Genomic DNA, 21,360 nt, shown 5'->3' on the forward strand with positions numbered 1-21,360 from the left:
CAGGGAAGGTTTCATATAGAAGATGATGCTTGATCTACTTCTTAAAGAAAAGTAAGGGCTCTCTAGACTTTTCTTTAGTGTAGTAATATATCGTATCAATAAACAAACAAGAATGCCTGAAGTTGGTGAAAATACAGTTAAATGTCCTTTATGGCAACATGTCCATACATTTAAGTTGTCACATCATGAAATTCCTAAGAAATAGAACAGCTCTTCCCCACCATCCATCATTTTTGTGCCTACATTACTTCTAATATTATATAAATATTAGATTTACCTGCATTCATGATTTGTGCCAAGAAGATGTTCACTTCTTGAGCATAACCATTTTATTGTTTGCCCATATGGAGTTGGTAAAATGAAAAGTCTTAGTGACCAATTATGGGAACTTTAATCCTTGTTTTGATGCTAACTAGGCTGAGGGATCTTTAAAAAAAACAACACCTTGACCTCAGTTTGGTTATTAAGAAAAGCAGAGGGGTCAATGATTTCTAAAGTCCCTTTAGCCCAAATCAACATGCATGTATTAAGTGTATCCACATGCCTGGGATTGTGCTAGATACTCTTGTAAAGTGCCAGAACAATCTTCTGCCCTCAGGATGCTTATACTCTATCAAGAAAACAACATAAACTCATATAAGTAAGTACGTAATATAGACAAAACAAATATAATGTAATTTCCAGGGGAGGTAGAATGATTAACAACTTGGGGAAAGACTTTTTATAGGTGATAGGAATTCCAAGAACAGAAATGAAGAAATAATACATTTCAGGCATGACAGATTATGAAATGTTTTCAGACAACAGGCCTACAAAATGTGGATGTTGTTTATGAAGGCTGATTCAGAGTTTACGAAGCACTTTACATACATTGTCCTCCCTACAACCCTCTGAGTTTAGTACCTATTTCACAGACAGAAAAAAAATGGAGGCTTAGAAAATGTAAGTGACTTGCCTAAAGTCTCATCGCTAGTAAACAAGGGAAAGAAATAGGCATTTATTAAGCACTATTATATTCCAGTCATCACACTATGTGCTTTCCAAATATCTCATCTAATCCCTGTAAAAATCCTGAGAGGCAGGTACTACACACAAATTACAGGGGATGGACTTGAACCTTAGTTTCCTCACTACTGCGAGTTCATCACTCTCTCAAATGCACCATACGGTTCCTCAGTTAAAACATCTGAGTCCAAAAAAGAAATAGCCATTTTGTTCCTAAACTTGTTACATCATAGTTTAAATCATGGAATCATAGTTTAAAATTAAACCTGAACAATTTACATAGATACCTATGTTTTTGTAAAGTAGAAAAGTCAGAGTCACTCTTTGCCATTATACTAGTGAATATAGTATTTTATATTCTAGCATAGGCATTTTATGAAATATACTGCATGGAACACAGGCATGGAAGACTTGTTTGCAAAAATTGCTAGAATGGTCTTATAAGACCATTTTTTCCCCCATTGCCAACCTAGAATCAGGGAAATGGTTTCAATTTTCACATGTGTGGCAGTTAAATCTAATCAAACATGCAGTTGAATTTACTATCTGGGGAGCCTGTTTGCTCGTTACAACTAAAGGAAAAATTCAATTCAATTTAATTTTTTTTTTCTTGAATTAGGACTACCCAATATGGTTCCTGTGGGAAAGTTTCAGTATATTCTGAATTTCTCCCTGATTTATTCTCATGAGAAAAATTCTATTCTTCCAAAAGTTTCAAAAAGGGCTTAGAGTAGTAATTATTTAGGAAAGTTTTAGTTTACCAAAACTCTATATATGATATTTATGGGCATCCAGTGCAAGATCATAAAGAAATCTTATGTTCATTGAATGAAAGACAAAAAAAAAAGTGATTGATTGCTTGGTCGCTCTCTAGTTGTGCTAAGTTCCTTAAAAACGCTTGTTAACAGGAGATCAAAGCAGAGGTGCCAACCCTTGCTTTGTAATTATACATCATTTCCAGGGTCATCAGCATTGATTTAAAACACAAATTGAGCTGCTTTCCTTACTTTTGTCTTTAACAAATGCTAATTAGAAGATTGTAATGGAAAGGTGTTCATACATTTTTTAAAAGAATTCTGAAAAATAATGACACCCAAATCCTAGTTTCCGTTCTTCCATCATGTATTTTTGTGTTATTCTTAAACTTCACCTTGAACCAAAGTAAATTGAATTTATTTGAACACAATAATGCCAGGAAGCTTTTCTTTTTAAAAAAATACTCCAAACATAATATGCAGTATGTAGCAAGTGCTTAATGAATGCTAAGTGACTTACAATGGAATTATTATATCCCTGCTTTTTTAAATTTTAAATTAGGAAGCCAATGAGTAAGTTTTAACATTTCAATTTAGTGAAAGCTTTAAACTTAGTCAATTTGAATATTTGGAAAAAAATATCGTTTTTCTCTCAGTGCATTTCCAATAGATTTTATCCACAATTTAAAGCAAATGATCAAACCCCAATCCTTTCATTGCTGGCAAGAAATCTATAGTTGCCTTCAGGAAAAGTTAAATGATTATCAACTTTCCAGTGGAATGGCCCATGGGTGTGCCTGGTGAGTGGTGATAATTCAGGCATTCCTTTTAGACTCCAAAGCTTCAGAACTTCTAGGGCAACAAAATGATCGCTTCACTCAGTTGTTAAACATATTTTATGGGTCCTCTACCCCATATTGAACTAATGTCAATTGTAAATGTGATGGGAAAAATAAGGAGCACTTGAAAAGTTGCTAAGAGGCAGGATGAGATTAGCTACACATACTGTTTTAAAAATAGAAATGAAGGAAATAGATGAGGTGAAGTGAAATTTTTGAAATATTTCTTGGATATAAGTATTGAGCAACACTGAATAATTTCTAGTTTACTGATAATTACAAAATTCTAAGAGATTAGTGGTATCACTCCTCCCACTTCTCCCCCCACCATGTAATGAAATGGGATAGTAAATAATTTGGTTGTATCTCCTGGATTATGAAAATGACAAAATGAGCTAGAATACATAACAAATTAAATCATAAATGAATTTCATTGGATCTGAAACAAACAAAGAAAAGGAAGGAAAAGAATTTAAATATTAATGATCATAACATTTTTACTGGAATTGTCCATTTCTCTCTATATTAGAGGAAGATTAAACAAGTAAATTAATGAATATAATGGAAACTTATCAGAAGAAATGGAGGATGGCAGAATGGCAAAATTAGCTCATCAGACCAGTTGAAAGAGGAATATTTGTACTCTGTGATAAAATAGGAAGCTGTAACCTTTTTTTGAGGATATACAGACTAGAGGCTTAAATTTACAATTTATTCTATTAAAATGGAGCAAGTTGTACTGGATACTCCCTGTATACAGTGTTTCTTTACCTTATATTGGCTATGAAATAATATTATAATATATTATAATATCTCTTCCTAGATATCATAATATACTTTCACTCTTAAACCAGATTCAAATCAATATTTTTTAAAGATACAGAAGAATTAATTTTAAAATTGCAAAAATAAAGTTCCAAATGTGTTGTCTTTAGAAACAAAAGACACATATAGTTACCTCCATTCACACTTTTGGAAAGAGATCCCCTCCTCAAACGAGATTTCAAAGCTCATATAATTTGAGAGGTAATGAGTTTAGGGTAAAGAAAAAGTAATGTACAAATATGCATTTTATCAAAATCTTGGCAAACCTTGTTACATTTGATTTTTTGTGATTTAATTTTTTCCCTTAAACCATTAATTAAAGTGCTTAGCAAGAAGTATAGCATATTTAAATTTTTAATGAGAATTTTATTAAAACTTGAGGAATTGTAGTATAAAGAGGACTTAGGTGTTGATGAATCAAGGAACACTTTCTTATTCCTTTCTTAAATATCAAATGAAATAATATTTATATACAAAATGATTTGTAAACACAGCACTATGTAAACATTAGCTATTTTTATTGTTAAGATATAAATAAGTTATAGAAGGAAATGATTATGTGTTAAGAAGCACACAAATTATGCAGAATATCATTAGGAAATATTTCATAAATAAAAATTAATGTTGCACAAGACACATCTTACATGTTACTATTTTTATTCTTAATAAAGCTATTTTGACATTTTATTTGAAGAAATAAATTACTTAATGTCATTGGTATGATACATTTGACTGTCACAACTACTAAAGGTGAAGTAAGTAGAATCAAAACTGTGAATCTAGGAAAACAAAACAGAAATATGAAAAAATATCAGGGTAACTGTGCAGAATTCATCCTGCATTTTTATCTGAAATTTTCATATTTTGTATGAAACTATCCAGGCATGTATATTTTTATTGTAGAGTGTGATGTCTTAACTTTTGATCTTAAAAATATATTTTCTTCTCATTTTACACTTAGAACAACTTTTTCTTTCAAAAGACACTTGAAAATTTGGTAGGAATGGTTTAAAATAAATTCAATTTATACTGAATTGTACAATTTGATACAAATACAATTGGTATTTTTTTATTTTACTCAAGCTAATTTTCCTCCAATTCAATATTTGAGATATTTAAAATTTCAAATAGTTTAAAACCAATGCTGAAAGCTATCAGATTTTTTTTGCCCCTCCACTCATGGTAGTGGAGAACCCAGTTAGTGGCAGCATGTTGTAATGGAGTACAGGAGTTAGATTCAGGAAGACCTAGGTACGAAACCAGACTTATACAATGTATGACTCTGGGCAAGTTACTTAACTTCCCTGAGCCTCAGTTTTCCCATGTGTAAATAGGTAAAATAAAACCTATAGTACCTATCAACAAGTTGATAATCTCCTACTATATACTAAGCATGTGACACTGGAAATACAGATAGAAAGAATGAAATAATCTCTATTTGCAAGGAGCTTACATTCTAATCAGGGGTAAAACAATGCCACATTCAAGAAGATACAAAATAAATATAGAAAATATTAATACGATGTAGCCAAATGCAAGGTAGTTTGAGAGGGAGGTTATTAGCAGTTGACTGGGTTAGAAAAGGCTTGGTATATGAGCAGTGTTTTGAATGAATCAGGGATGTTTTAATAGGAAGCAGTGAGGAAAGGATCTATTCCAGGAAAGAGGTATGGAGCTGTGAGATGAGGGAGTCATTTGTGAGGAACAGATTGAAGACCAGTTTAGCCAGGTCGGACAGTGCAGGAGGAGGAGTAATGTACGATGATCCAGAAAAAAAAAAATAGGTTAGAGCAAACTTGTGAAGGACTTCAAAAAGGAAGGAGGTGATATCTGAATCTACAGGTTATGAGATTAGGAAACCACTGAAGATTATTGAGTAGAGGTGTGCCAGGGTCTTAAGGATATTGGGAAGCTCAAATAAGAGAAGGTGTAAAATGCTTTGGTAACCTGAAGACATAATATAATGCCTGTTAGTCGTAGTAGCTGCAGTTATAGATTCATTTTCTTATAGCCATTCATAAATAATTTCATACCAGAAAATCAAATAAGCTATACAATACTTTACCAGACTTTCAGGCTTTAGTTTCTAGTTTTTAATAGACTGTAGATCCCATCTAGTTTAAGGATAAATTAAGAAAATTTTTAACTATGAAACATTTGAAGAAAAAATATTTTGAAGATGTTATGAAATGTAACTGAATTTTAGACAGTTTTAACTGAAAAGAAATCGATACTAACTAGTATATATTGAGAAAACAGTACCTCCTTCCTCCACCAATGATATCCTAGGCTATATGTAAAATAGAATTAATTGGATCTGTTAACTAATTCAAATTAATTGTACCACTAGATATACCTCAGAATGGTTTTTTTTTTACTGAAATTAAATCAGATATTTGAGAATGTTCATTTGCTCTTTCTGGGCTCTGAATAACTCACCATTTTACTGATATCCTGAAAAAAATAATGCAACTCTAAAAAGTAAATTTTATGTGGATCTTTCTTCTTTTTGATCTCAATAAGTATTAAACATATTACTACCCTGACTTCTATATATGAGTAAAATTAATGGAGCAAGATGTTAGGAAATTTCAGCTGCTTTTGAGGGATACCATATTAATTTTTTTCAAGAGAAACAATAAAAAGTTTTATGGTGATGTATATATGGGGTGATAATGGGCTAATTAATTTTTACAGGGTGTCTAGGTTAACTGAGTGGAAGAAATTAAGGTAAAAGCATGTTATTAAACCAAAAAGGCAGAAATGAAAAGCATGAATGTTCATTTATTTTACTTTTCTGCTTTAATGTAAGATATGTGAAACCATCTTGGGTATCTCATATCCTTTCTTAGTTGTAGGGCTGGAGATTATCACCTATATGTCTATTTTTAAATCTTTCATGTTTGTGTGAAGGGCACCATATTCCTAGGTGTATTTTTTTCCCCTTAATCTGCAACTACTGCATAGAAGCCCTTTCTTTACAAAAAAATTAATAAAAAAATAAGCAAACAAACTGACCACTTTGGAAATATAAATATAGTTAAAAGTCAGGTTTGGAGCTTGTTTTTCAATTAAAGGGCAGATGTTTACTGATGCATTTCCAGGTGTTTCACAAGCCTCTTTTATTCCCATTTGGTTCCATGGATTGGTTTCTTCTGAATCGTTTTTCAGGTGTGTTAATATGCAGAAATGTGTATCATAACATCATGTGAACTTGTTAGACTTGGCGAGTAAAAAAAAATATCCATTTTTTTACATATGTTTCTCTTCTAGATTCACAGAGTAATGGATAGTTACTTCTAGTTTTGTTTATCATAGCAATAAGCAGCGAGTCAGAAGGCTGAGAGGGACAATCATGAAATTGGGGAGACTTGCATTCAAATCCTTTGACAGCATTATTAGCCACCGGGGCAAAGGGCAAATCACTTTATTTCCTACTGTGTCCTACTCTTCCTGTTGGCAAGGATACAGGAGTGGTTTTCCATTTTCTTCTCCAGTTCATTTGCAGAGGAGGAAACTGAGGCAAACAGAGTTAAGTGACTTGGCCAGGGTCACACAGCTAGTAAGTGTCTGAGGTCAGATTTGAACTCACAAAGATGAGACTTGTTGACTTCAGGCCTGGCCCTCTGGGCGCTAGGGCACCCCCATAGCCATCGCAGTTTCTCAGTGCCTCTAGTTAATTCTTTAAAACTACAAAATTACAGATAAATCATCAATACTAGCAGGGTGATCATGGGCAAATCACTTAATCTCTCAGTATTCCTGGTTAACTTTTTAAAACTACAAGTTTCAAATTAATTTTTTTATGTGCATTGGTTGAGGTAGACCTAATCATTCAGTCCACTGAAGACCTCTCATGCTGAGATTTTCATTACATGGAAGGTAGCCCATTCCACTTTGGGGCAGATCTCATTGTTTTAGGAAAGCGAGGTTAGTAAAATTAAACTAGGCAGATGATTTGGCTATTTGTTGGAATTCCAACAAAATATTTTGTGTACAATTATTTTCTCCCACTATCCAAAAAAAAAGCAACCCACTGTGACTGTCTATAAAAACACTATGACTAATGTTGTGAATCACTGAGTGTCGGCTACAGAACAGCTAAGACAGTAAGGATCTAGAATAGTTAAAACTGTTAATACTATGTCTGAATAGTTCAGTCATCCTATCAGATGAATAGATAAGTAGGTTCAATTTCTCCAGATAAAATCCCCCCTTAGATATAGTTGTGTGACCTTGGGCAAGTCACTTCACTGCTGTGAGACTCAGTTTCCTTATTTGTAAAATAGGGATAATAAGTGTCTGCTCATAGAGTTGTGAAGATCATGTGACTAGAACGTTTTACCAACTCTGAAGTTCTATAGAAGGTGTCCCCAAAGATTCCATGTAGCTTCAAACTGCACCGAGATTTTTAGGACACCCTGGATAAAAGTCAGAAATTTAGGGTCGGGGGGGGGGGGGAAATTAAGCTTGAACCCTGTCCTCCTCAAAAGTCATAATAGCAAAATAAGTGGAAACAATAAATAAATAAAAAGCAGGGAAAGCTCATGAATTAAACATTGTGTAATCGTAATTACCCCCTTTTCCTTAACAATAATATAGCTATCATTACATGGTAATAGGACTTATGTTTTCCATAAATACTAATGATAAAGATATTTTCATAGCAAAGACCTTGATTGTAATTTTGACCTTAACCCCCTTTTCTATAGTTACTCCTTTTCTCTGATCATCATGAAAAGATGTACATGCTCTTGGTTTTCACTTTAGAGAGAATCTGAAGGGGAGTAGAATTCTAGCCCCAAATTCCAAAGCCATGCAATAATTAAGTGCTAACTTTTTTTATTTGGTTAGAAAAAAAGCATTAAGACTCAAATGTTCAAAGAAGTATATAGCAAGCTCGCTGAACTTCCATTCATGTTAATGGGAGTCAGTTGGCTTAGTTCCCCAGACAATGCTTTGAACGTATTTATCCCTAGAACTTTTAAAAAATGTTGCAAGGCACATTATGACCTGAAATGTTTTGAGGTTTCCAACTCCTTTTAAACACAATAAAGAAGGAAATCTAATGACAAGCGGTTCTTTTCTACACTCACATGAAAGGAGGATGTGGCCAACTATATTTGATATAGTTGTCGTTCTTGGCTATGGTACCCCAGGGCATTATACATTTTTAGGTGTTTAGGAGAACCTGAAATTTCTTCTAATCTGAGGCATTTCCTTAAGGTAGAGCTACAATGAAACCATTCAGGAGTGAAGAACAGTTCTCTAGGTAATGGGATAGGCATTGTTTACAGACTCTAATTTTGATTTCTTTCCTATAGGGAATTCCATGATGTGGGAATTCCCTCTACCAATACAGGCTGGCACCCTCTCTGCAAACTGGAGTATGAAAGAGCTCTCTAGAGCATTGAGAAATTAAGCAACTTTCCCAAGGTCATGCAGCCAGTTAGAGGCTGGTCAGAGGCTGACTTGAACCCAACTGTCATGGTTCTCAGGCTGTCTCTTTATCCACTATGTCTCTCTCCTACTAAGAATGACCAGAATTCTAGGACTTAACAACCTTTCTATGAGGAAAAGTTCCCGTAAATGTGGAATAAAATGAGATAATTTACTCCTTCACTTACTTACACAGGCTATCCCAAAAGTCTTAGGGCAGTTTTAACCTATAAAAGTTTTTAATAGTTATTAATCTATTAAAGCCTAAAATGTACCAAGATTTTAGGACATCTTGTATATGATAGGCATTCTGTTTTAAAAACTGAAAAAAAAAATGAGAAAGAAATAAAATTATAAAGCCAAAAACATAAAAGGAAAAATAATTAAATAATTTAAAATTGATAAATGACAAGCCCTCTATTCAAGTTAAAAAACAAAACACAACACCATAAATTTCTAAATATATGATAGGTAACTTGGCTTGATTGTAATATAGTTGAAATAAAAAACTAGGTAGACTATAAATTCAAGATGCTAAAATGTTGCCCCAGTCTCTCTCTCTGTGTATGATGTATGTAGTTAAAGAGGTTATTAATCTTTAAAATCTTTTTGTTTAGTTCCTCTTGCCCAAACCTCTCATTTTTGTAGATAAAGCAACTGTAGCAATAATATTAATAGCTGTTAGTATTTATATACTGTTTTAAGGTTTGTGAAGTGCTTTAAATCACTGTACATATATTTAATTCATTTGATCCTTATAGCTACAAGTAAGGGACTATTATTCCCATTTTACAGATGAGAAAACTGAAGCACAGAGCGGTTAAATGACTTGCCCATGGTGGTCACACAGTTAATAAACATGTGAGGTAGGATTTGAATTCAAGTGTTCCTGACTCTCAACCTTGTGCTATATCCAGCGCACCACCTGGCTGCCTAATAATGTAGGTGTGATATTCAGAAGGTTGAAGTCCAAGCCTGGTGACAGACTTTGTGTTGTTTCTCTGAGTGCCATTCTAGCAAAGATCAAAGTTGACCAACAGCAGAAGGCTGACCACCAGGGAATGAATTGCTTTGACCCTACCAACTCATCAAGATTGTCTGCTAAGTTGTAGCAGGGTTGCGATCAGTGTCATGGGAATATTCTCACAGATACAATCATCTCTCTTTTGAAGTTTGAGAAACTATCTCTAATCAAGAGAGATGAGGCATTACTATGGATTTATCCTTCTCATTTGAGACTCACAGTAACCTCATAAGGTAGATTCTACAGGTATTATTGTCCTCATTGTACAGAAAAGGAAACTGAGGTTCAGCTATCATCTGAAAAATATGTCCAGGTTCTGGAGATATCACTAAGGTAGAGGACATCCAGAAGAGAGTGATGAGCATGGTGAAAAATCTGGATACCATGTCTTTCTTTCTGAGTCATACAGGCAAGTCATTTAGTTCCAATTACCTCTGAAAGGAAGGAAGGAAGGAAGGAAGGAAGAAATGAAGAAAGAAAAGAAGAAAGGCAGGAAGGAAGAGAAAGAAAGAGAGGGAGAGAAAGAACAACTATTTTATGAATGGAAAGAAACAAGACAAAGTGCTTAGAAAGATGGCCTCTGAGTCAGAAAGACTTGGGTTCAGATTCTGCCTTCGATAACTGTTGACTGTGTGACCATGGTCAAGTCATTTACACTCTCAATGTTCTAGCTAGCTCTTCAAGGCTCTGAAGAGAAGGGTCTGATCTGCAATGATAAAGCGGCTCAATCCTGGAGCCTCCCTCTACCAACCAATGAAATCAGAAGCTGTAGATTCTCTTCCTATCCTATCATGTCTCCTCTAGTTTAAGACAGAAGTAGGGTCAATGGGATAATGTTGGACAAAGAGAGTCTTTATAAGAAAGAACTTTTTAACAAAGCTATGCAACAAAGATCCATTCTAACTCAAGAAACAGTGTTCCCTTTCATTGGAAGTGTTCAAGCAGGGTCTGGTAAAGTTTTTGTAGAAGACGTTATTGTATTGGAAATAAGTTTAAAATATAGGAACCCTATGGTCCTTATGCCAAGATTCTCTAAGTTATAAAAATGAGAGATCAAAGTTGAGTTAAAAGGCACCATAGAGACCCTCTGGCTCAGCCCTCCATTTTATAGGTGAGAAAACTGAGGCTTGAAAAGTAGGAATTTGATCAAAATCATCCAGGTAGTATGTAAGAGAAAAATGATTCAGTCCTAGCTTCTCTGACTCCCAAACCATCCCTCTTTATAGGGCACAAACAAGAAGAATTAGTCCAGTTGCTATACTCTTACAACTAGTCATATTTCCCTGTATAAACGCATCATATTATTATTCAAATATTTGAACAAACCTGAAGGAGGCCTTCAGACACAGTAGGCTCAAACTTCTTTGGGCTTGTGTCTTTTTATTTGCATATTTTCCAGGAATAAGTTGGGCATTTGTGCCAAGTCTTTTTTTTTTAAATTTTAAGAAAATAAATAAAATTCTGTAAGAAGATTAAAAGTACTTTTTAAAACCAGAGCATCTTAATAGCAAAAAATATATTTATTTTTAGGGACAACCCTTCCCCCCAACATTTACACCATATTATCTGTGAAAAAGTATAAAAGTAGTTTCCCAAGAGAAATATTTTCAAGCTGTTTGGCCATTTTAAGGAGTCAAAATAAAATGTCTGTAGCCTTGTGTTTGTAGGAATCAGTTCATTTCTGAAAATATTGCTTTGTGTGGAGCCTCAACAGCAGAGTTGATAGTTACACATTTTCAGAGAAAATGTCCTTGTCGTGATTATATTGGTTTGTGTCCTGGAAACTAATGCATTATTGTCTGTTTCTAGTTCATAGGGGGAGTGCTATTGATTTCCCTTTGGACAGAGGAGACCTGTGTATTTTTTACTACCCTCATGTTACTACTGACCCTGGTGTGTATTCAGTGTGTCAGAGAATCTCAAAGATCTAACATACCTAAAGTCATCTTTTGCCTCTTTGCTCTATGTTTAGAATTTAAAACTTTTTCACTTCAAATTTCTTTCTTGTCCTTACTCCTTAACTTTATTCATCTTTTAGGCTTATTAGAATTATTTTCATTTCTTTCCAGTCTAGATCCTTCCTATACACTGTCTTCTGTGTAAGACTTCATTTTTGTGATGATGAAAAGACTCATAAGAAAAATTCTGAATTGAGAGTTAAATATTTTCACATTCAATTCTGCCATATATTAACAGAGTGACCCTGGCAAGTCACTTCCTCTCCTGGGCATCTTTCATCCATAAAATGAAGGGGATGGACAGGAGTGGGGGAGTTCTTGATTTGGAGTCCGTAAAATGGTGTGCGTCTTTTAAAGTTATATTTCAGTAACTGTATTTCAATAGAATTGGTTTCCTTTGCAATCTCTTGCATCTTATTTCATGTATTTGAAAACATTATTCTGAGAAGAGGTCCATAGGGTTCATCAGACTGCCAGAGGGTTTCAGGCTACAAATATGGTTAAAACCCCCCTAGAGTAGATCAGCTCTTAGGTCCCTTCCAAGTTCAACAAATTTGAGCAAATACATGTGCTGGTTTTGGAGGCTGGAAGATCTGAATTTGAATCTGACCCCTGATAATAACTACTTATATGACTCCAGGCAAGTCATTGCACCTCTTAGAACTGCAATTTCATTGGTTCTAGTTTTGGTCGTAGTTGGGGATAAATGGGGATCCCAGGACTGGATTAAGGGATGGGGCTCAAAAGAACTACTGAATATGAATACCTTCTAAACAATATAAAGTGATACTGACAACATGTGTGTGTGTGTGTGTGTGTGTGTGTATGTATGAGTATGAAAGCAGTTTGCAGAATACATATTTCTGGAAGGGGAATACCATTAGTTATTTCTAGTAATAAGAAGTAGACACCAAATTCCTTAACAGCTGAGACACTCCTGAAACATAAAGTGGAATGTAGTGAAATTTAAAGAACGTGAAATGTGAAATTTGGAATAGATGTTGTTACACTCAGATGAGAAAAAGGATGCAAATAAAACAGTCTGTAAACTCTAAAGATCCATAAAATGTGAACTACTATTGTTATGAACCTTCATTTACTAGTGAGTTTTTGATGCCTCTGCTCTACTGCACTTCTGCTGAGCTCCAGCAGTGTTTATAGAGAAATTCCAGGGTATGATAGTACATGTTTAACAACCAGACTATAATGACATTATTAATACTTTCTTAAGTCTAGACAATCAGTAAAACAATAAATCAAACCCTAATTTGTAGCAGTTGCTGATTTCTGAGGTGTAAATGGTCACACTGAAAATTTAATTATCAACCCTTGCTTATGAGCGCTCCAATGCATGGCCTCTTCTTTAAACTCTTTCTCCTGAGTGACCCTGGACAAGTCACATGACTTTCCCACCACAATTTGTTCACTGGTGAGATAAGGTGGTTGAACTCTGACCTCTAAGATTCCTTTCATTTGTAAATCTGCAATACCATAATAACATCTTTAAAACTTTACTTCCATTGGAAAACAAAACAAAACAAGAAAACAAGTTCACTTTCATTTCCTGAAATCTGTTGTCAGGAACCAAGTGACCTGGGCTGGTCTTAGGCATCTAGCATGATGTCTGATTACAAGCCAGAAGAAAATCACTCAGATCTAGTCAGAGGAACTGTGTGTGTGACAGCGTAATGGCATTAACAGTTCCCCTTGTTAGTCTGAGATACATCCGTCAGTGGTTACTGGCACTGATCATTATGTCCTGTTTAGAAGAGAATGCATATCATAGAGTGAGCCTAAATTAAAATAACATTGCCCAAGATGCCGCAAAGATTAGCTGAGTGTAAAACTCTCAGCTACGAATGGGACAGCTTTATTGAATTTAAAGCATAGTCTTCAGTAATGAACCAATCAAAAACATGTAGTATTCTAAAAATAACATTCTATGACTGATCTAATACATTAAGACAACCATCAAAAGATCAGCTGGCCAGTAAAGACCCCCTGCTACACACACAAACACACACACATGCATATATGTGTGCATACATATATTAGCATATATGTTTGTATGTCATACATACATATATGTATATATATATATATACATATATAAAATTCTGACTTGAATTTCTGAACCATCCTGAACCAACCCTTAGCATTCTTTCTTGAATTTCTGATTACACTGATTTTAAAAATCTAAACATCAAATGCAAGAAAACATTCTCCTTTTATAATGGTCTATTGTAATCAGTTAACCTGTCCTCTCTTAAGATATTTTGCATTTATCTTACACGTTGTTGTATTTACCTGTGCACAGGTGGAATTAGTGAGGGTAAGATTTAGATGATACTCTGCAAGTTAGGGATCATTATTATGCTGTATTTCCCTTCAGAATGTAAGTTCCTTGAGGGCTAGGACTATTCTATTTTTGTTTGTGTATAGTACACCTGCTATGGGGGCAGTCAGGTGTGCGTTCATCCTTCGTTGCCAAAGAAGACGATGCCATCAGAGAAATGATGACATGACTTGCACTTTGTTTTGAGTGAGGGAGGGCTGTGCAGGTCACCAGCCTCACTTCTCCTCCAGAGCTACATGAATCCAGTGACCACATATTCATCAGGATGATTGAAGATGACCCAGGATGAGGCAATTGGGGTTATGTGACTCGCCCAAGGTCAGATAGCTGGTGAATGTCAAGTGCCCGAGGTGAGATTTGAACTCAGGTTCTCCTGACTCCTGTACTGGTACTCTATCCACCGCACCACCCAGCTGCCCATGGGGGCAGTCAGGTAGTGCCATAGTGCATGGAGTGCTGTGCCTGAAGTCAGAAAGACTCATCTTCCTGAGTTCCAATTTGACTTCTGACATTTATTGACTGTGTGACCCTGGACAAGTCGCTTAATTCTGTTTGCCTCAGTTTCTTCATCTGGAAAATGAGCTGGATAAGGAAATGGTGAACCACTCCATTATCTCTGCCAAGAAAACCTCAGATGGTGTCATGAAAAGTGGACATCACTGAAAATGACTGAACAACAAGAAAATAACCCTTAGCAACATTCTGGACACATAGTAGACAATTATTTTCTAGCTTAAATCTGAATGTACATCGATGATGGTAGCAACTTGTCTATTTACCTTGCCTTGTTTCCCTAAGCAAGCTTTTATCTATACTTTCTGTTAAATATATTCCAGGCTTCATTTCTTTCCTTCATTTAAGTTTATCTGGGAGCTTCTAAGTGGCACAGTGGATAGGGTACGAGCCGTGGAGTCAGGAGGAGCTGAATTCAAATCTGGTCTTAGACTAGCTGTGTCACCCTAAGCAAGTCACTTAACCCCAGTTGCCTCAAAAAAACCCAACAAAAGTTTATCTGGGGGTATGCCGGAGCTGGCTGGAACTCAACAGGAGAGTTCATTGTAAAAGTTTCAGTGTGAGCATTTCCGCCTTGTCAATCACCAAAATCAAGGCTTTACTCCTTGTTTTGTTCATTGTGGAGACTTAAGAAAACGATGGAGAACATATTAATATCTCAGATAAAGCTCAGACGGGTGTCCCGTGTGCATTTTCTTTCAGAGAGGCAGTTGATAAACATTTACCAGCACACCCCTGAATTTCTCCCTTATGTTTTCACTTTAAATTTTCCATTCCACCCACACTCTAAGCTTGTTCATATGCTCTCACATTTGAATAGTTTCTGAGGGTAGGGGAGAGGATGGTTGTGCTCAACTTGAAGAAATTCAACAATTCATGTACTTACTCTGTGTCAGGTCTTTTGCTATGTGTTGCAGATACAAAAATAAAATCTGAATGCTTCTGAGTACTCAGGAAAATTGCACTGTATTTGTGCTAATTCATTAATTCAGTTTGAATTCATCACTTTTCCACTTTAATAACAATTTGATCTATAAAATTCTTGGACAAGGAGTTCCACACCAAGTCATCCTTCATACAGAATTGTATGTCAACTTGATTATCGCTTTTATGTCTTCAGAATGCTTCCATGATTTTTCTATTTTCCTTTACTATTTCAGATTTGTAATATTTTAAATATTTCTTGCATCTGATCCTTTTAACGTCAGTTACACTTTACAGCATATTCAATAAATCATAAAACAAATGTCTGGAAAATGTACACTTTGTAAGGGTTCTAGGAGCTCTGTCTTGAAGGTGATAGAGTACCCAAGATAATGAAAAAAGGCTAAGATTTATTCAGCCAAATGCCTGTGATAGCTGAGACCTTTAGAGAGCACATCGTTCTTGTGGTAGGAATATTTTCTAATGGAGTATGCCCCGCAGAGCAACTGGTTCAGAAAACTAGGAAAATTGCTCACTCATATTTTGTCTAGAAAGCCATATTTTAAAACCCTCTTTGACCTTAAAGGATATGAATGGATCATTGATACCAGAAATTCCCCACTCTAGTGAAATCACAAGTTGAGCAACCCCCCATAAAAAGGTTTTCTGTATCTTCTATATTTCTTTAAAAATACCAATATAAAAGGCATGCTGGAAAGAACATCAGATCAGATTTAGAGTCTGTGAATTCTGACTCCTATTGTGTGACCTTAGTGGTCACTAAACTTCTTTAAACTCAGTTTCCTTTTCTGTAAAATGAAATGTAGAAGGGACTCATAGGTCCCTTCCTACTCTAAATCTGTGATCTTAGCTTTTTGGGGCTGATTTAATTGAATTCTGTATTTCAAAGGGTCAAATTCACAGCCTATTGGGTTCTATTCAAGTAAAATGATTTGGACCCAAGCATGGAATATGAGAAAAATTTCCATTATTGCTCACTAAGAAAATGGCCAGCAACAGGCAGGGACAAACCTAATGCAGTTACAAAAAAGCTAAAGATACAAGAAAAAGCTAATGTATTTAATATAATATGTATTTATATTTTATATATTTACTTACATATATATTTATTCATATATTTCTTTGTTTTCTATATTCCAGATTCAAAACAATATGTGGGCAGGAAATGCAACAGGTGGCTCTGTGGTTACCTCCTGCATGTTGCCACGTGATACTTCCTCCTGCATGCCCCCCTATTCTCACTCGCCTCGGACAGATTCCGGTTACACGGGGTTTTCAAACCACCAGAACCAGTTTGGTCATGTTCCCCTCAACAATTTTTTCACTGACTCTCTCCTCTCTGGGGCCACCAATGGACATGCATTTGAAACAAAGCCAGAGTTTGAAAGGAGGTCTTCCAGCATTGCGGTCCTTCGAATGAAGGCCAAAGAGCACACCGCCAATATTTCATGGGCCATGTAATATACAGTACCCCTTTATTTTTCTTTTCATAGCAAAGCGAAAAAAAACATTCTTCTTTCTCATATTTAAAGGATGCAACAGTAAGCTGCTGTGTGGGGGGAGATTATGAAAGGTCAAGGTAGACGGGAGGCCAGCTTACAATGAATACTAATATTATTTAACAATAAAATCTAAGAACGAATCTGTAGAGGGACTAAATTGGTTTACCATGCACAGATCTCAACCAACCCTGTTCAGTGGTAAAGTCTTTTCTATTGTACCAGTCAATGAAATATGATCATAAACCCTGCTCAAAGAATAAATGCTTTAACAAATACCTTTGCTAGAGATTGATTTATGTGACTGCTTCATACCAAGGAATTCTCTATAAATTAATACCTGATAGAGGAGGAGGAAATCCACTGGGGAAAATTTCAGTGTAGCAAGTAAATACTGAAGTAGGGTATTTGGGGAAGTGAATGCATGACTCCTCTCTGGGTTCCTCAACCCAGTTAGTCCTTGCTGATGCTTCGATATTCAGATTTTCAAGGCTTTTAGATCCCTCTGTTTTAGGAACTTCCCTCTGTATGAAGAATTACTATTCAAAAATGAGCAACATTTGCATGAGATTTGGGGTTAGTAGTATGAACCTATGTGGTCAAGAGTGACAACTGAAATATGCTGGTATTGAATTAACATAATTCAAAGGCTAATTTTTCCAAATGCCATCTTTCTGTGGATCTAATGGTTGGATTACTTCAGATGGAGGGAAAAAGCCTACCTGATTAGTGATTTCAAATAAATAAATAACACAAATGAGAAAGCAAACCTTTTTATTAAAGTGATGGATGGTGCTCTGTGTCTATTTAATGGAATATATGTTTACATATATGAATGTATGTATGCATGCACACACATATGTCCATACATGTCGGTGAATTTCCTCTTTTTGATCTCTCCTACCTTTGGCCCTTAAGTCACCATTCTTTCACATAAGGAATGAAAATGTCCGAAAAAGACTTACTCAAATTCCTGTTGGGGGAAAAAAAAAGGAAAAAAAATAACTTTGCATCTGGAAAATTGCTAAGTCCTTTGATTTACTTCTCCTCCCTTTCCCCTGTCACATTCCAAGCTCCTTCAGATGAGTGAAATGTCAGCCTCCTTGAAAGTAACAGTCAGTCTCCCAAGTTCATAAAGGCAAAGTAAATTAATTGAATTGAAGCAGACTTCAATGGCTGTGATTAGCACAGGATACAGCTTTCCCTGTGCCCCTTGAATCTTCTTGTTCATTTCACTAGCTTTAAGGGGCATGGGGGAGGAAGGGGAAGGAGCCTTTTGCCTTCTGATAGGACATGAAGGAATAAAATTAGACAGATTAAATTCCAGAGAAATAATATTTTAGTCCTACAAGTACCCCCTCTTCACTAGGAAAATATTTATAATAAACAGACATGACTTTTTGTAATAAAATTTTAAATCAAACAGAAGATTGAGATGAGGGACATCCTAAACCAACATGCCCTGACTTCATAGTAAACTTCTGTCTTTATTGTTCATGTTTTCTTCTCTGTGTTACCCCAAAATGAACTTCTTAACTTTTGCCCTGGGAATCAAGAGTAAGAAAACCCTTTTTTATGTCTAACTTTTTTTTTTCTTTAAAGGATGTGTTTAGAATGTTCTGATTCAAAAGAATTTTTTTTTCCCTTCTGAGTATATGATTAGAAAAAAATGTGATAAAGTGTTACTCTAGCAATTAGCTGAATTAAAAATGTAGAACTTTTGGAATATTTTTTTAAGGGCTGAACTTTTCTCAAATAAACGTTTTCAGTTGCCTCAACTCTCCGATTCAAAACAATGTAAAAACCCTGAAATGCCTGTATTTATCATTCCCTTTTAATTCTGGAGTTTCCTCAAACTCGAACTCCAGGCTAATGGAAATTTACAAAGCAAATTTCATATAGTTAACAGCAACAGCAGATAGAAAGAATTTTAGTTAAGATCTTACTAGCCCAGAAAGGCTAGATAATGTACCTTCTTTCCATATGTTTATTATTCTTACAATGTTGGTAAAGAAAATATTTCAGGCCAGTTCACCATTTGCTTCTCCAATGATCTTATTCCCAGGGTGCTTCAGCAATATTTCCTTCACTTTAAAAAGGTGATTTACAAACTCCCTTTCCGATCATTTTGGTTCATGTTTGGACTCTGTGATGAGACGTAAATTAATGGTCGATAGGGGCAAGGATTCCTGTTTGCTTCAAAAAAAATAAAGAGAGCATGTTTGTGAGTTTTTTGAAAGTATGGTCACTTTCTTTTTGTTTTTAAAGAGGTTCATTTTTCTTCCCCACTAATTCCATATGAAAGTAAAAAACAAGGAATAAAATAACTTCCTGGGGTCCCGTTCTTCGCTGTTCACAAGCTCTCTTTATCTTATAAGGATGACGTAGTTATTTAACCCTTAAACACTGAGTAAACTCATGCTATTGTGTATACAAATTGTAGAAACATATTCATTCCTAGGTTTTCCTCTTGCCTGACCTCTGTCAAATTGCTGGTCCTTTTACTTCTAGAGAAAAAAAGCCTCCTTTCTTCACATCAGCAATCATTAAAAGAGCACAACAGTCATTTATCCTTTTCTTTTTTCACCCTTTCCCCTAGCTTTTCCTACCTTCTGCTATGCACAGTCCTGCCCATCACTCAATCCACTTGTAGTCTCACAACAAAGATGTATTATGCATAAGTTTTTAAGAGAGAATCAGTTTGTGATACAATCTGCCTGTGAGATTGCACATAGAACCAAAATCTAACAGATGATTTCTTGTAATTTAGGAAAGAAATTGCATAGGCTTTGGACCTTGCAATCTCTCTCTTACACAGTGTTACACATGATAAATGCTAATGTTAGGTGTGGTCATATTATAGAGTAGCAGATTCCGAGCCAGAAGGGATCTCTGAGGGCCTCCCTTCTAACTCTGTCACTTTATAGATGAGGGAACTGAGACCCAAGAAGGTGGAGTGACTTACCAAAGACACACAGATAATAGCAATAATGGTTATTAGTAGGGATGCTGCAATTATTTTTAAAAATATAGAAAACATTTTTATTTTGTGAGTAAAATTAGGGATAAGGATTTAAAGTCAGAAAAGACCCTAGACCTCCTCTAGCAGAGTGGGTATCAAATGCAAATAAAAATAGACCAGTAAACCATAGAGAAGACTACATATTGACTTAGAAAAATGACAAATTAACATTATCTATATTGTACTATATTTTTATTTCTTTTGTTAAATATTTCCCAATTACATTTTATTCTGGTTGGGGTGCACTCCAGAGTTTTGTCAGCTACTTTTCCACCATGAGTTTGATATGTCTGTGTCTAGTTTGACTCTGTTATTTTATAGATGAGGAAACTGAGGTTGAAGGAACTTGTCCAAGGCCACACAGGTAGCATGTCAAAGAGCTGGGGGATTTACATGAAATAATAAACAAGATCATTTAAGAGAAATAACTTCTTAAGGAGAATTCACAGGCATTCCCTAAATCAGACCTACGATTCATAGCCCAACAATTCATATACTAATTTTGCAAGGTACTGTCAAAGGTTTCCTGACCTAGTAGATAGTTTATTAGAATTGGAGATGGAAAATTATGGGTTCAAATCTTGCCTATCAGCTGTGTGAAACATTTACTCTTCTTCCCACACAACTCTTCTCTCCTGTCTCCCATCCCTGGCATGCTCCTGACATCGACCTCTCAGGTACCCTGGTTTCTTTCAAGTCTCAACTCAAATCTGACATTTTACAGGAGGCCTTTCCTGATTTCCCCAGCTTATAGTGCCTTCCTCATAAGATAAACCTCCCATCAACTCTACATATCTTGTAGAAGGTGTCCCAACAGTTTTCTGTGAAGTTAAAACTTTACACCCTGTATATAACTAGTGGCTTGTTGCTTCTCCCATTAAAATGTGAGCTTTTTTCAATTTTAAACTTTCTTTTGTATACCCCAGGGGTAGGGAATCTGTACCACAGGTTCCCAATTCCTGGGTTATGCTCATTACTTAGTACGGTGTTTGATACAAGTTAAGTGCTTAATAAATGCTTTTTGATTGATTGTACTTGGCCAAGTCAATGACCTTCTCTGAGCCTCAGTTTCCTTATCTGCAACATGGGAAGAATTTTTAACTCAAAATATTGTTGTGAGGCTCCAAAAAGATAGTGTAAATCAAAAGGATTTGCAAATTTTAAACTGTTTTATAACCAC

The 21,360-nt window shown here is 35.4% G+C and overlaps 1 protein-coding gene across 1 annotated transcript in view; it reads left to right on the forward strand.

Annotated features, from left to right (window-relative positions):
• Positions 1–18,936, forward strand: part of ALX1 (ALX homeobox 1) — a 31,736-nt gene extending 12,800 nt beyond the window's left edge. Inside the window, exon 4 of the mRNA XM_072655509.1 lies at positions 16,800–18,936. Within this exon, the coding sequence (XP_072511610.1) occupies positions 16,800–17,120 (321 nt within the window). The 3' untranslated portion in view covers positions 17,121–18,936. The remainder of the gene's footprint in view (positions 1–16,799) is intronic.
• Positions 18,937–21,360: the final 2,424 nt, after the last annotated feature.

The sequence above is a fragment of the Notamacropus eugenii genome, chromosome 3, assembly GCF_028372415.1.
Source record: "Notamacropus eugenii isolate mMacEug1 chromosome 3, mMacEug1.pri_v2, whole genome shotgun sequence".
In the NCBI taxonomy this organism is placed as follows: Eukaryota; Metazoa; Chordata; class Mammalia; order Diprotodontia; family Macropodidae; genus Notamacropus; species Notamacropus eugenii.